Source organism: Pyricularia pennisetigena, chromosome 3 (genome assembly GCF_004337985.1).
Source record: "Pyricularia pennisetigena strain Br36 chromosome 3, whole genome shotgun sequence".
In the NCBI taxonomy this organism is placed as follows: Eukaryota; Fungi; Ascomycota; class Sordariomycetes; order Magnaporthales; family Pyriculariaceae; genus Pyricularia; species Pyricularia pennisetigena.
In genome coordinates this window covers 6,978,522-6,991,325 of record NC_043742.1, presented here as the reverse complement: position 1 = coordinate 6,991,325, position 12,804 = coordinate 6,978,522, and the positions used below count along the sequence as shown (strand labels likewise).

Genomic DNA, 12,804 nt, shown 5'->3' with positions numbered 1-12,804 from the left:
AAAAAAGGGTTGATGTTCTGTTTGCCCAAACGTCACGCCGATTATGCAGACAGCACCTACAACGCCGCCGACGGCTCGGCCTGGCCGGTAAACACCTTCGCCTTCAGCTCACCCGCCATGAGAGCGGCCCTCTGGCTGGCGGCAACGTGCATGCTGTCCCTGGCCATGGTCTCGATGGCGGTCTCAACAGCCTTACTGGTGCCGGAGCCGCCTCCCAAGGCCATGCCGTAACCCGACTGGCCGGAGCGGCCGTTGCGCTGCATGACGCCAATAACGTCCCTGATCCTGCTGCCCAGGTCAAGCATCTGCTTGTTGCCGTAGTCGCGGTTGGTGATGAGGGGACTCTGCGACAGAGTCTGGACCCAGTACTTGTTCCAGAGCAGCTCCAGCAGGTGAGCGTCGAGGGTGCTCTTGAAGTGCTCCGTCTCGAGGGCGTAGTACCTGCTCGCGTGGGCGCCAAAGTCCTCGGCCTTGGCCAGGGGCACGGGCTGGTACCCGTCCGACGTGCTGGCCTCCTCGGCCTTGTAGTTCTCGGGATAGGTCCTAAAGGCGCCGATCTCGACCTTGCCGGCGCTGATGGTGCGGTCCGGGTCGATGACGACGGCGACGAATGGGTCCATGAACTGCTGCTGCAGGAACTGCGTGCTCACGTCAATGCCCGACAGCCAGCATCCGTAGCCCGGGTGGCTGTGGTACCACCCGACCACGTTCTCCAGCCTACCCTGCTCGCGGCTGAGCCGGAGGTACTCGACCAGGTACTCGTTGGCCTCATCGTGCGCGTTGACCCTCGTCTCGGTGCCCTCCACGGGGAGCCGGAAGGCATCCGTGACCACGAGCGCCGTCCCGTCCACGTAGCCCTGCATCATGCCCATGATCTCGAGCGAGCCGCCCGACCGAGCGTGCATCACCATCTTGATCAGCGCGATTGCGCTGATGCGCACCGACTTGAAGTAGTTTGGGTCCTTGGCCCATGGCCTCTGCTGGTTGATTGCCTTTTGAGACTCGGCGTCGTAGTTGTAGAGGGCATCGCGCGACGGGTCGACCAGTTTGACGTTGTTGTCGAGCTCTATTGCGGAGGGAGTTGTTTGGTCAGTTGGAGCTCAAACCAATGTACCTGTATTTCTCCTGCCAAGATGCCCATCTGGCTAGGAGCAGCAGCAACAGCAGCAGCAGATATCATAGAGATGATTTAAAAAAAAAAAAACAAAAAAGGACACAACGAACCCCACGACTTCATAGCAACGTCCATCTTGTCAACGGAGAGACCCCACCCCCGGGGCTGGCTGACTTGTGCGTGTTCGTAAGCTCTTCGAGGCAATTTGAAAGGAAACACCTTTTTAACTCCGTAGGTTACAAGACTAGTAGTCTCACCGAATGGATATCTGGCGGCAGACGTAGATCTGGTGCCTTCACATAAACAAAAAGATGGCAATGATGTATCGGAGCCTAGGTAATTAGGTAGGCAGACAAGGCAACAACAACAGCGAAACCGCTGGGAGTGGGACAACGGGCTCCACATTAGCTACGATAAGCGTGGATAAAGGTACCAGCAAACGCGGGGCTGCCTCGCGCTAGTTTGAGCATAATGCAAGAGTAGCTGAGCAAATCTCTCTAATTCAATGATGCATCCACCTACCCTGCATTGGTAGATATGCGTCCCTATCCTATATATGAACTTCTAGTTTCGGTTGGGGGTATCAATGCTATATACGAGACAATTGAGAAGTAAAAACAAACAATGAGAAAGCAATCACCTGATCAGGCAACCCCCATGAAAACAGCTGCGGAACAATGAGGTAAGAGAGAAGCGCCGCCGCTACACCGCGTCTCTTCTGCTGCCAGCCAACACCAACAGTCCAACGCTGCCTCCTTCAGCATCCTAGGCCGGCGGGGGAACCCGCAGGCCCTTGACACTGTCCCAGACGCTCTGGCCCACCCGTGGCGGGATTTTCCGTCCCCGTAGCCGCATGTCAATGAGCCACATGCCCACGACAAACTCCTCCTTGGATAGCGACCCCCGACGGTTTAGGTCAACCAGGTCCCACACCTCGGCCAGCTCGTCATGCGGCAGTCGGCTGCGGCTCCAGAGATCACGCACAATAACGTTGGCTACCAGATCCTGCGGCTGCTGCTGCTGCTGCTGCTGCTGTCCGGTGCCATCTTTGGGAGGTAAGAGAAGACCACGGTTGCTGGCCCACAGAGCCTCGTACCGCCGCCGCTCCTCAGCCGTGACAGAGTCCCGCCAACGACGCCGTGAACCCTCATGATGGACATGCTTCTTGCCGCCCAGTGGGCCGCGTTTCCGGTGCCGCTCCCTGTACTTGCGCGCCTCCTCGTCGTCAGACTTTGACTGTGGCGCCCGCAGGGTCGTCAGCATCCCCTGCTTCTTGGGCGGTGATCTACTATGACTGCGGCTCAGCCCGCCGCCCGTCAAGTTCGGCGCCAGACGGTCGTTGCGTTTGCGTGAGGGCACCGGCACGGTAGCTGGCGTTTGGGGCCTGCTGGCCGGCGCGTGACGTGCCGAGGCCAGGCTGCTCGCCACGATGGCGTTGGTGAGCGAGTCCAGGGCCAGGGAGGGCCTGTTGGCACCCGTGGGCGTCTGCCTGGAGTGGCTGCTCACGGGTCGCTGTTGTGACGACGGGGGCGAGGCTGCGCTTTGGGGCCTGCTGGGAGTTTCTCGGACAGAACGTGCCCTTCGTGGCGGCGGTGGTGTCGGCGCGCGGCGTCCTTGACCAGAGGATGTGGAAAAGAAGGTGTCATCAGATGATATAGAGTCGGTTCTTTCTCTGAAGGGGGGGTCACGAGTGCCGTCCCAGGTCAAATCGCAATAATCAATGTCATCCACGTCCTTGGGCATGATGATCCGAGAGAGAACCTGGATCTCTTTTTGTGAATCGTAGGTTTTGATTGGTGCGCGCGCAGGCTGTGCCCTGGTCACCTTTGGTTTGGGCTGTATTGCACTGATTCGCCTGATTGATGGCGACGTGGGTTCCGAAACAGGATCCGGCCCAGTCCTCTTTGATTCGACCAACTCAGGGGCTGCACGAGGCTCAGTCTTGATTGTTTTATCCGGTTTGGGCTTTGGCTTTGGCTTTAGCTTGGGTCTCGCTTTCTGCACTGGACTTTCAGGCTCCTCCTGCTCTGGCACCCGATCTATGACTTTCCCCCTTGGTTGAGGCACCTCGCTATCTCGGACGGGAGACGGGCTCTTGACGGGGTCACCATCTCGCCGTCTACTTTGCTCCCGGGCAGGGAATGTCGGCGTCTCGGCCACGACCTTCCTTCTCCCAAGTCTCCTGAAACCAGTGTCCTCCTCTTGATCCAAGTCCGCATCGACCTCCCCATCGTACCCACCCGAGTCCACACCCTGTCCCGGACTCGGTCCCAGGTTCGACGGCGACGTCAACTGTAGACTTCCGACGGACGACGCTCTGCTGTGCGCCCTCGCCCTCCTCCTCTGCCCCTGCGGCGTGGCCACACTGTTCTTCCGACTCGGACTGGGACTCGAAGACCTGCTGGCCGCCAAGGTGGCGGCTATAAACGACGCCGAACGGGGCCCTCCGGCGCTCCCGGGCGGCCGCAGATGGGGACTGCCGGACCGCTGCTGCAGCTGCGCCAGCCGGTTGGACAAGGTTGCATGCTCGGGTACGCCGTGATCCGCCACGCTGCTGCCGCCCGTAGTCTGGTTGCTGAGCGAGGCCGCCGACGTCGCGGCGACGAGGGCGCCGCCGTCGGAGATGGGCTTGTTGTTGGCGCTGGGCGGCGACGACTTCTTCTTTTTCTTCTTGTTGGCGTCGAGCTGCTTCTGGAACGCCAGGGAGGCGCCCTTGAGCGCGGCGCTCTGTGCTTGCTCGTGAGGTATCGACAGGCTCGAGGCTGGGGGGCGGTGCGCCGGGGAAGTCATGGTCATCGCGAGGTTCCGGGGTTCGGGTTCGGGTTCGGATGGGGGGGTGTATTAGCGAGTTCGTCGGCGTCGGAGGTTTTGACTTTTGTTTTTGGATAGTAATTGGCGCTAGACGCCCAACTCCACGTCGGACGTGTGCATCAGACCCAACTTGTCGTTGACGTTCAAGGCCGCAATGACCCGAGTCTGTGTGTATGTGTATGTTGTTGTTGAGTTGATTGTGTACGGGATAGGGCTGATTCCCAACTAACTCGTGTTACTTGCTTCGTCGTTGGGGCTGCGTCGATCAAAGCCGAGAAGCCGTGGTTGCAAGGGTTCCAATCAGTCTTGTTGATTCAACGACCTCAAAAATTGGCTGACGTGATGCCATGGATACGATACAGCTGCAATGAAGGGGTAAAAGGAGGCTGTGAGCTAGGGTGTCTATAGTGGACTTTGTGGGGGGGGGGGGGGGTAGTAAATCGATGGGTACTACCTACTGTACGACTCGGAGGGAATGGATACTTGCAGCTCGCAGGCCAAAGCAAGTGAGGTATTAGCTGGTTGATTGAATGGGGCAAGTACAACTGCACTTCACTGTTCCACGCATCCACTCGGTGACTGCGGCCCATTTCGTCTGGAGTTGACTTTCAGGGCTATCACAAATCCGAGTACGAGCGAAGAAGAGAGGAGAAGAAAAAAGAAGAAAAAAAGCAAAAACAAAAACAAACAAACACGGCTAAGCATGAAAATCCAGGTTACGGAGTAAAATTTTGTTCAGCGCGACATTAGTACCTGCGCTAGTAGTAGCAGTAGCAAAATTGCGACCTTTAGAGGTAGGTATCCCTGCTTAGGTTGGTAGGGCTGGCGACAAACAAACAACGGTTGGTGTCCATCACGTTTTAAGGCACATTATTTGATATCGTCAGGTACCCTCGAGTAAGGAACAAAGCTACAGCTGTTGGAGCGTTGCAACTGCGTCATATAGGCACCTACCACGTACCAACCTATGCAGTAATAAACACCCCGCGATTTCAAGTACCTTTGGGTTGCATTGCTGGTATGGATGGATATCACGGCAACTGACAATCGGCAACCGACAATCAGCAACCGGCGATCCCAGGCGTGGCATCTTGGTCCCGACTAAGCAGTTTTGGACTAGCCGAGCAAACTTGGCAAGATAAGGCAATTCAGCCGCGAACATCATGTCGTCAGATCAAACCATGCGACCCAGTCACCCACAAATCATAGATCGCAACTTTACACAATCATTCATTGTATTTTGCGTACGTGCCCCTCTTAGGTACCTGGTCCAGGGGCGCATTTACTTACGTATATGAAGCCCAGCTATACATGCCGGGTCCAAGGCGTCGCAATACAGAAGTGTGTACTTGCATGAAATAGACAGACAGGCAGCAGGCCAAGCGCCTAGCTCCCGAAATCCCTGAAATCATTTCCCCCAAAAGACGCCGGTATGAGAGTGCGTGCATTGACAACAACAAGAAGCGCACCGATATCCAGTGGACAGGAGCGAAGAAATGTGAAGATGACCAGAATGTAACAAGGGAATGGAAAGCAGAGTGACAAGGAAAAAGAAAGGCAAAAGAAGAGAAGCAAGGAGGAACAAAGAAAGACGGTCATCCAACAGCCGGCGCCATCGAGTAACACCCCTTTTCTTCTACCCAGAGAATAATATATGGACCAGGGCGGCAAAGCCGATCCTTAAGAAACAACATGCAAGAAGATAATTAAAAAAGAAGGCAAGTAAGTAACTGATGTAATATGTGCGCAGAGCAAAAGGCCAACATCACATACGCCGCATGAGCCATGTAAGTCGTCGTCGATCCATTAGAAGCCATCCTCGTCGGTCCACTCGCTTCCGCTGACTATCCTGGTCCCCTCGGGGTCCAGCATCGCCAGACCTGGATGTGCACCAGGTGGCAGTCCGCGTGGGCGCTTAGCCTGGTTCGCGAGCGGCCGCGCATAGCCCATTTCAGGTGTCATCCGCTTGCCCCTTGCAGCGCGCATCTTTTCATAGTAGCTGTCGGACGCATCCGCCTCGGGCTCCGAGTTGTCGTCGTACGTTTCCCAGTTTTCAGACCCAGACACGGCCGTGGACGTGTTTGAAATCTGCCTGGGCGGATGCGAATAAGTTGCGTGCGCATATGTCGACTGCGCATAGGCCTTGTCGCGGGATGTGTGTGATTCGTACGATTCGTGCGACCCGCGAAGGTCCTGATGGGATTTTGTCCGCGCCTGGAGCTGGCGTGACCGCTCGCTGCGATCGTCATATATGTCATCGTCCTCGACCTGCCTGACGTTGGAGCTTATACCAAAGTCGTCTCGCCTGTATGGGCTGGGCGGTGTTTCCAGCCTGGCTTCCGGCGGAGGAACGAGGTCTCTCATTTTAGGCGGCGGGGCTCGCATTAGAGGCGGAGCATTGCGGAAGGCATCGCCCCTGGATTCTGGCCGGGGCCTCTCGGGGGAGTTATTCCCGTGCTTCAGGTTTGACAATGGTGCCCTAGCCGGGATTCGCGAAGGGCTTCCCTTTGATGTTGTGGTGTGCCCGGCGGTCGGCTGAGGAGCTCGGCGTAGTGTACCTGTGCCTGAGGTGGCTGTCGTCGGCGTCTTGGCGGTCGCATGTTGAGAGGGCGGTCGTGCAGTTGTAGGCCTGGTGGCACTGCTGTTGGTGCGACTCGGGGCGTTCGACTTCATTGCCGTCCCAGGCCTGGTTGTCGCTGCTGCGCCCACCGTTGATACTGCTGTTCGAACAGCTCCCGCGCCTGGCGTTTTTGACCTAGGTGGAGCGGCGGGCTTTGACTCGGATGCCTCAATGATGTCAAGATACCGCTCGCCATGAACCAAGAAATCACGGCCCCATTCGTCCTCCCACTTCTCAAGGCCCTTGCGAAGCTCAGCTGTGATCTTAGGTAGCTCCTTGGCGATCCTTTTGCGCATCTTCTCCTCCCTGAGCAGCTTCCCTGGATCGCGTCTCTCTCCCTTCTGACCCTTCATCATCAACCGGGAGGCATCTTGGCTAGATGCAGCCAAGTCGTCCCGCTCACTAACCAGAGACCGGTGCCTTTCGACCAGAGTCAGAATGGGCCCTCGCTGCTCCTTGAGTGCTTCCAGCCTGGAAATTTCGCGCTCGTGAGCTTCCAAAAGGGCATCGCTGTACACATCGGAAAACGCAGGGGTGAACTCCAGCATCTCGTCCTCGCACAAATACAGGGCATCCCATAGTTCCTGCAGCTTGAAGCGGGCGTCTTCCACGAACAAGTGCAGGTTCTGCCGTTTGAGTTCATTCAAGCGGCCCAGTTCGTCCTCGAACTCGTTGATCTGGCGGACGCCGCATCCGCGGTTGGCATTGAGGAACTTCTTGCGCTCGTGCTCCTCGATGCCGAGCTTTTCCCATAGCGCTTCGACGGCCGCTTTGAGATCCCGTAGACGCTTCTCACGAGACTTCTTTTCCTCGGCCAGCTTGTCGCGCTTTGATCGCAGCTGGGCAATATCCTCCTCATGGAGTCCAAGCTGCTCAGGGGCATCGCGGTAGTATTTGACTATAGCGCCATCGGTCTGAGCTTGCGGGGTACCCAGTTCTGCCCAGAGGGAGATGATGTGTTCGCAGATAGCCTTGACAGTCGTAACACGGCGCGTGTATTCCTCGTAAACGCGGGTAAATTCGTCATCCAGTTTTTGCACATAAGAAGGAGACAGATCAAAGTCGGGTGGTATTGACTGGTTGGGTCCAGTAGGCGGTAGGCGGAGCTTGACAAAGCTAGATTCGAGGTGGGACGAGTAAGATTCGAGGGCGACGACGAGTTCTAGTGCGAGAGTTGTTAGCAGAGGTGGCAGAGGCCTAGAATGTTGCGTCTTGAACAAGGACTCGTACTCTTTACTTGCTCGAAGCGGTCTTTGTGCAGTTTGCTGATTTGTTGATGCTTTTCTTTTAGGCCTTGCAGACACCTTGTTAAAGGGTAAGTGATTTTGAGATCATCGCCAGAGGAATAGTCGCGATGTGATTGGGAATCGTCCAGGGATGCTTCCATTTGGCGGATGATGGTGATGATTCGTTGTGCTTCTTCGACCATGGCCTTCTTTTCTGAGTTTACGGAGCGGACCTGCTTTTGCAGAGTGTCCGACAAGGCGGAGAAGAGCTATTGACGCTTACGGCTTTAGCAAACCCGTGTACTCGGAGGCAGGTGGGCTTTCCTGTTCATTCTTCTCGGGCGTCTTCTCGTCTTGGGATGAATGCATACCTCTGTCTCTCTCGACTCGCGCTCGTGGCTGGGCACTCCAATCTCGTCAAACAAGCCATGGAGCTGGTCTATGATGGTGTTGACCTGTTGCGACAGGTAGCTGGCGTCCATTGTTCTGGCCGTTGGGGCACTGCTCTTGAGCAGTACTCTCGCAAAAAGATTGTGATTAGTTGGTCGGCGCGGAGTTGTCTCGTCCTAGACTTTTTCTTCTTCGGACAAGGAAGGGCAGGAACAAAATCGGATTGTCCGACCCAGGTGCATTTCACAATGTCATGGAGACAGAGCTACTTATTGAATCACGCCGTCACGGCCTTGTGATGTGGTGTGGTTGGTGATTTTATGTACTGTTGGTTATGTTTGTGTGCACACCTGCGGTGTTGTTTGGTATTGAAAAAAAAATGCTTAGGGGAATAAGTTGGAAGCATCAACTGGGAATGAGCTAACTTTGAATTGCGGGTATAGCTTGGCCGTACAAAAACATATGAATAGGTAGACAAACGCACACACTTGGGTTCGTCTGGCATGGCTCGGATGGGGCCAGTCGTGAATCTGGGTTCACGCGGGTGTAATGTTTGTTGCCCTTGGGCTGGTTGTCTGGGTGATGGCCCTTGAGCTTCGTCTTGGTTGGATGGCGCAGGCGGCTGTGAAACTGTTCAAGCCCCACTTTGATCTAATCCAGCCCTTCAATTCGGTCAAGCTCCCTTGAGATCTTGCTTGCGTGCCTATTGCGTGCAGGAGCATCAAACCCCGCGGTTACATTGGATTGAACGGGATTTTTTTCCCCTTTGATTTGTTTGTTTGGTTTAATCCTCAGAGATGGATTTTTTAGTTTGATACATTCATTGTGTTGTTGGTTAATTCTTTAGAACAGATCCAGATGTATACTTTCATCGACAGCTGACTGTTCTATTCAGCATTAGATTAACGGCTCTTCAACTCGGACCATTCAAATTGGCTATATTCGGCGTCATATATGTCTCGTGGCACGTGCTGGACGAGGGTGACATCCCAAAAAGAGTTGATCAAAATTCACTGAGCGCCGTATCGATATGATATTCCGTCAAGTTCGTCTAGTCTGTTGTGCTGTTATCACATGTTGAGGCTCTGGCTGACATATGGCGACGGTTTGCTAGCCAAGTAAGGTGGGCAAGGTACATTAACCAACCTGCAAAATGCAATGTAACTATGCAGTTCAGATCAAGAACATTCGCCGCGATACTCTGTGTACTCACCCTCACTTTATGATTTTATACTTCTCATAGCACTCTACGGCCTTCCCCACTCCATCAAGGGACACAAAATCTCTCCAGCAATTGCCTTGTTCAAATTGTGGCGTACATGATCAATTGCGCGCATGAACAAGTGTTCATGCCCCCCATTGACCACCAACCTCGCAGCGAATTCTCCATAGCGTGGGAAATTGGTTATGCTTTGGAGTCTGGGGCACCCCGCTCGCATGCGCCCCTATTAAAACCAATCTGTCGTCACCGCCCGCAGCTACCGACCATTTGAGCCGACGCCGAGGGCCACTGTTCCAGTCTGAGTGTAGGGGTTAATTAGTTTCCATCTAAGGAAGTCTCCCGAGGTTCAACGGCAGCCATACATTGTTTTTATTTTATTTTATTTTGCTTTCTTTGGATTTCGTATACACCGGGTACCTTCACCCAACTTGGGATTTTAAGGCCCTGCAACTCGATCTAACCCCAAGAATTTCGTAACAACTTGCGAAAGCGAAATCTTTGTCTACTACACACCCACCAATCACAATGACGTCTTCAGCCGAGATCACTTCGCTGCCCACAGGCGAGCCTGTGCCGTCGTCGACGCCCCCAGCCAACACGAAGAAGGCCGCAGTTCCTATCAGCGCCACCTTGGCCGCCGCACCTGCGAACGTGGATGCGTTCCTCTCCCATCTGCACCGCTGTCTGCAGACGCCTACAGGCATTGATGTCCGTAACGCCAAGCAAGCCGGCACTTTTTTTCCCGCGGGTGCAACACCACTTTTTTCTTCTTGCTCCTTTTACTAACAGCTCGAGGCGTCCCTCCAGTGCGTCCTTCAATTCGTCTGCTACACCTCCCGCCTCTCGGCAGCGACCCTGACCATCCTGGGCACCAACGCCCTCCGCCGCTCCGCCAGGGACATCGCCCTGCTAGTCCTCTCCCTCCCCTCCCAGCAGAGCGCCGTGCTCCTCACATCTGCCGCGGCGTCCCCCAAGACCGCCGCCTCGGCGCTGGCCCTACTCGTCGCTTCCCGCCTGCGCGCGCTCGGCGGCCTGCTCGCCGAGGCCCGCGTCGCGCACCGCCTCTGGGGCCTGCTGGGCATGTACTTTTGGGCGCGCCGTCTGATCGCCGCCTCTCTCCAGGCACGCAGGGCCAGGCAACAGCAGTCATCCTCAGAAAAGGACCTGGCCAGCGCACAGCCGCAACCCAACTCATCCGCCGTCGTGGCCCTCCAATGGGCCCAGCTCCTGTCGTGCGCCGGCTTCCAGCTTCTCGAGAACGTGGCCTTCCTCTCGTCCAAGGGCGTGCTGGGCTGGGCGCCGGCCGAGCAGGCCAAGCTGGCTCGCTGGAGCAGCCGCTTCTGGGGCGTCTTTGTCGGCTTGGAGATTGGCAGGCTGGCGTTCGAGGCGACCAAGGGCGCCGAGGTCCGCACCGCCGAGTGGAAGAAGACCATGACGCGCTACGTCGCCTGGTCGCCTGTCATCATGCACTGGGGCTCCGAAAACGGTCTGCTGAGCGAGTTGGGCGTAGGCATACTGGGCTGCATCCCAAGCGTTATACAGATGAGGGACTTGTGGCAGAGCACCGCGACCGGTGCTTGAGTCGAGTTGCGCACGTTTTAATGAAATGCCGGTTTTGTGTTCATAATTCTTTGGCTCACTGATTTGTCCTTGTTTCTGTTTGAAAATTTGTGCAAAGATAATGACTACAGGATTCGTGTATGTAAGCCAAGTGTTTGTTTGTTTTTTCTCTCCTGTTTTTACATCTCTTAATTTGCCTCTAGGTCATCTAGACTAGAACAAACGATCGTCCTAGGCTAGTAGTGCATCAATGTTTGCATATCAACGGCATATTCACTTTTGGGGAGAAAGAAATAACAACAAAAAAGAATTGGAATGATTACGTGTACTCGCATTACCCCAACTTGTCTCTTGCTCTGAAAAAATCTAAATCAGTTTCCCCCCCAAATTCCATCAACGCCGCGCTATTCCCAGATCTCCTGGCTCTTTCTGTCAGGTCATCGAGGACATGCTACTCTAGACATCCCATTCCGCCCAGCCCCAGGAAAAAAAAGACGAAGCAAAGGTACCCCTGTCCCGCTTAGCACCCCTCCCCCCAAATTATGTTTTACTTTATATTTCTTCTTTAGAAAGAAATTCCCCCAAATAAACGGTCATCCCCGGTCCTGGCATCGCAGTTGTAGATCCGCCAGCGCATCACCGTATTAATAGTAATAACACAAAGGTCCACGACATCACCAAGGAAAGTCGAGGTATCTTGGGACTGGCAGTACCAGCAGAACCTTGGGCATCAAAGGGACTACCACCTCCTCTCTCCGGAGCTGGCGGTGCCGGTGCCGGTGCCGGTGATGGTGATGCATCCGGATTTGGCGTGCTCGTCGCGCTCGGGCTCTCTGTGTCCGGGCGCGGGGGTGGAGAAGATGGGGGAAGTGCCGACGTCGGCGCTCGGGCTGTCGTTGTGGAAGCGGCCGATGATGCTGTAGACGCTGGCGGAATGATAGTAGACAGGATGGGCGCATTGGTTTCTCTGGAAGCCGTCGTCGTCGTCATCACCACCGTCGTACTCGCCGGCGGTCGCTGCAGGCCGTTCCCGCACAGCGTATTTACGAGGTTCCCCTCCATCGCCGACGCCAACACGGAGCCCGAGGGCACGTCGACGTTGCCGGCGCCACACACGAGCTGCAGCGTGGCTTCGACGCTTTGAATGGAGCGCTGGCAGCTCGCCGAGCACCCCGTGCCTGATCGGAAGTCAGACCTTTTACATCCCGAAAGGCGCGTGTTGTTGTAGGCCAGGATGCAGCCGAGGGGCACGCTCGAGGACGCTATCGATTGGAAGCTGGCCAGCGTTAGGGCCTGCGACATGTTGGGCGGGGTTTTTTCTTGCGGATGAACCGGCGCTATAGTGCCCTTTCTATGGCTCAGGTTGTTGACCCCCGTTGGCACGTTCCAAGTGGTTTCTATATATAAAGCACCTGGCAAGGTACCTATATATAAGGTTTGAGAGTAGTAGCGCTAGTTTGACGAGTGCGCTAATAGTTTGTGGATAGCCAGTGCTTTGATCGCAGGTTCGTTCCTTGGAAATAGGATTCGGTAGCCTCGTTAATCCCAACCGATCTGACTGGTTTATGCCACATAGGTTGTGTAGCTCTATAGTCGTTCGTGATTTCGCGCGGCGTTTCGACAATGGCTGTTCAAAATAGTGGTGTGGTTTTTTCTTGCGTTTGCTAAATACGGCCAGGTGGGGAGCAAACGGAACAAAATACAGGCACCTCTGAAGAGTAACAAAGGAAACAAATTGGAAGAGAAGAAAAGGCGGGTATATCGAATCGAAGGTAAGAACAGAGCGCAGCTACAAGGAGAAGAGAATAAAGAAGACAAGTTCTTTGGAAGAAGGGAAGCAAGCGCCTGGCAGGTAGCAAAA

General features: G+C 55.2%; 6 protein-coding genes across 6 annotated transcripts; 2 read left to right on the top strand and 4 right to left on the bottom strand.

Annotated features, from left to right (window-relative positions):
* Positions 1 to 56: 56 nt before the first annotated feature.
* Positions 57 to 1,249, bottom strand: PpBr36_03657 (uncharacterized protein; the record flags this gene model as incomplete). Its single annotated transcript, XM_029890827.1, has 2 exons — positions 57 to 1,066; positions 1,225 to 1,249. The coding sequence occupies 2 exons, from the start codon at positions 1,247 to 1,249 to the stop codon at positions 57 to 59; spliced, it is 1,035 nt and encodes a 344-aa protein (XP_029753389.1).
* A 630-nt stretch (positions 1,250 to 1,879) lies between these two features.
* PpBr36_03656 (uncharacterized protein) lies at positions 1,880 to 3,910 on the bottom strand (the record flags this gene model as incomplete). Its single annotated transcript, XM_029890826.1, has 1 exon — positions 1,880 to 3,910. The coding sequence occupies one exon, from the start codon at positions 3,908 to 3,910 to the stop codon at positions 1,880 to 1,882; it is 2,031 nt and encodes a 676-aa protein (XP_029753388.1).
* Positions 3,911 to 5,731: 1,821 nt separating this feature from the next.
* PpBr36_03655 (uncharacterized protein) lies at positions 5,732 to 8,277 on the bottom strand (the record flags this gene model as incomplete). The annotated part of the gene is made up of 3 exons (XM_029890825.1): positions 5,732 to 7,707; positions 7,776 to 8,040; positions 8,143 to 8,277. Coding segments are annotated over 3 exons (2,376 nt in total), but the record flags the coding sequence as incomplete, so codon positions are not given.
* Positions 8,278 to 9,908: 1,631 nt separating this feature from the next.
* Positions 9,909 to 10,964, top strand: PpBr36_03654 (uncharacterized protein; the record flags this gene model as incomplete). Its single annotated transcript, XM_029890824.1, has 2 exons — positions 9,909 to 10,091; positions 10,173 to 10,964. The coding sequence occupies 2 exons, from the start codon at positions 9,909 to 9,911 to the stop codon at positions 10,962 to 10,964; spliced, it is 975 nt and encodes a 324-aa protein (XP_029753390.1).
* Positions 10,965 to 11,064: 100 nt separating this feature from the next.
* Positions 11,065 to 12,087, top strand: PpBr36_03653 (uncharacterized protein; the record flags this gene model as incomplete). Its single annotated transcript, XM_029890823.1, has 2 exons — positions 11,065 to 11,085; positions 11,608 to 12,087. 2 exons carry the CDS (start codon positions 11,065 to 11,067, stop codon positions 12,085 to 12,087), a joined length of 501 nt encoding a protein of 166 aa, XP_029753434.1.
* Positions 11,683 to 12,245, bottom strand: PpBr36_03652 (uncharacterized protein; the record flags this gene model as incomplete). The annotated part of the gene is made up of 2 exons (XM_029890822.1): positions 11,683 to 12,073; positions 12,139 to 12,245. 2 exons carry the CDS (start codon positions 12,243 to 12,245, stop codon positions 11,683 to 11,685), a joined length of 498 nt encoding a protein of 165 aa, XP_029753392.1.
* Positions 12,246 to 12,804: the final 559 nt, after the last annotated feature.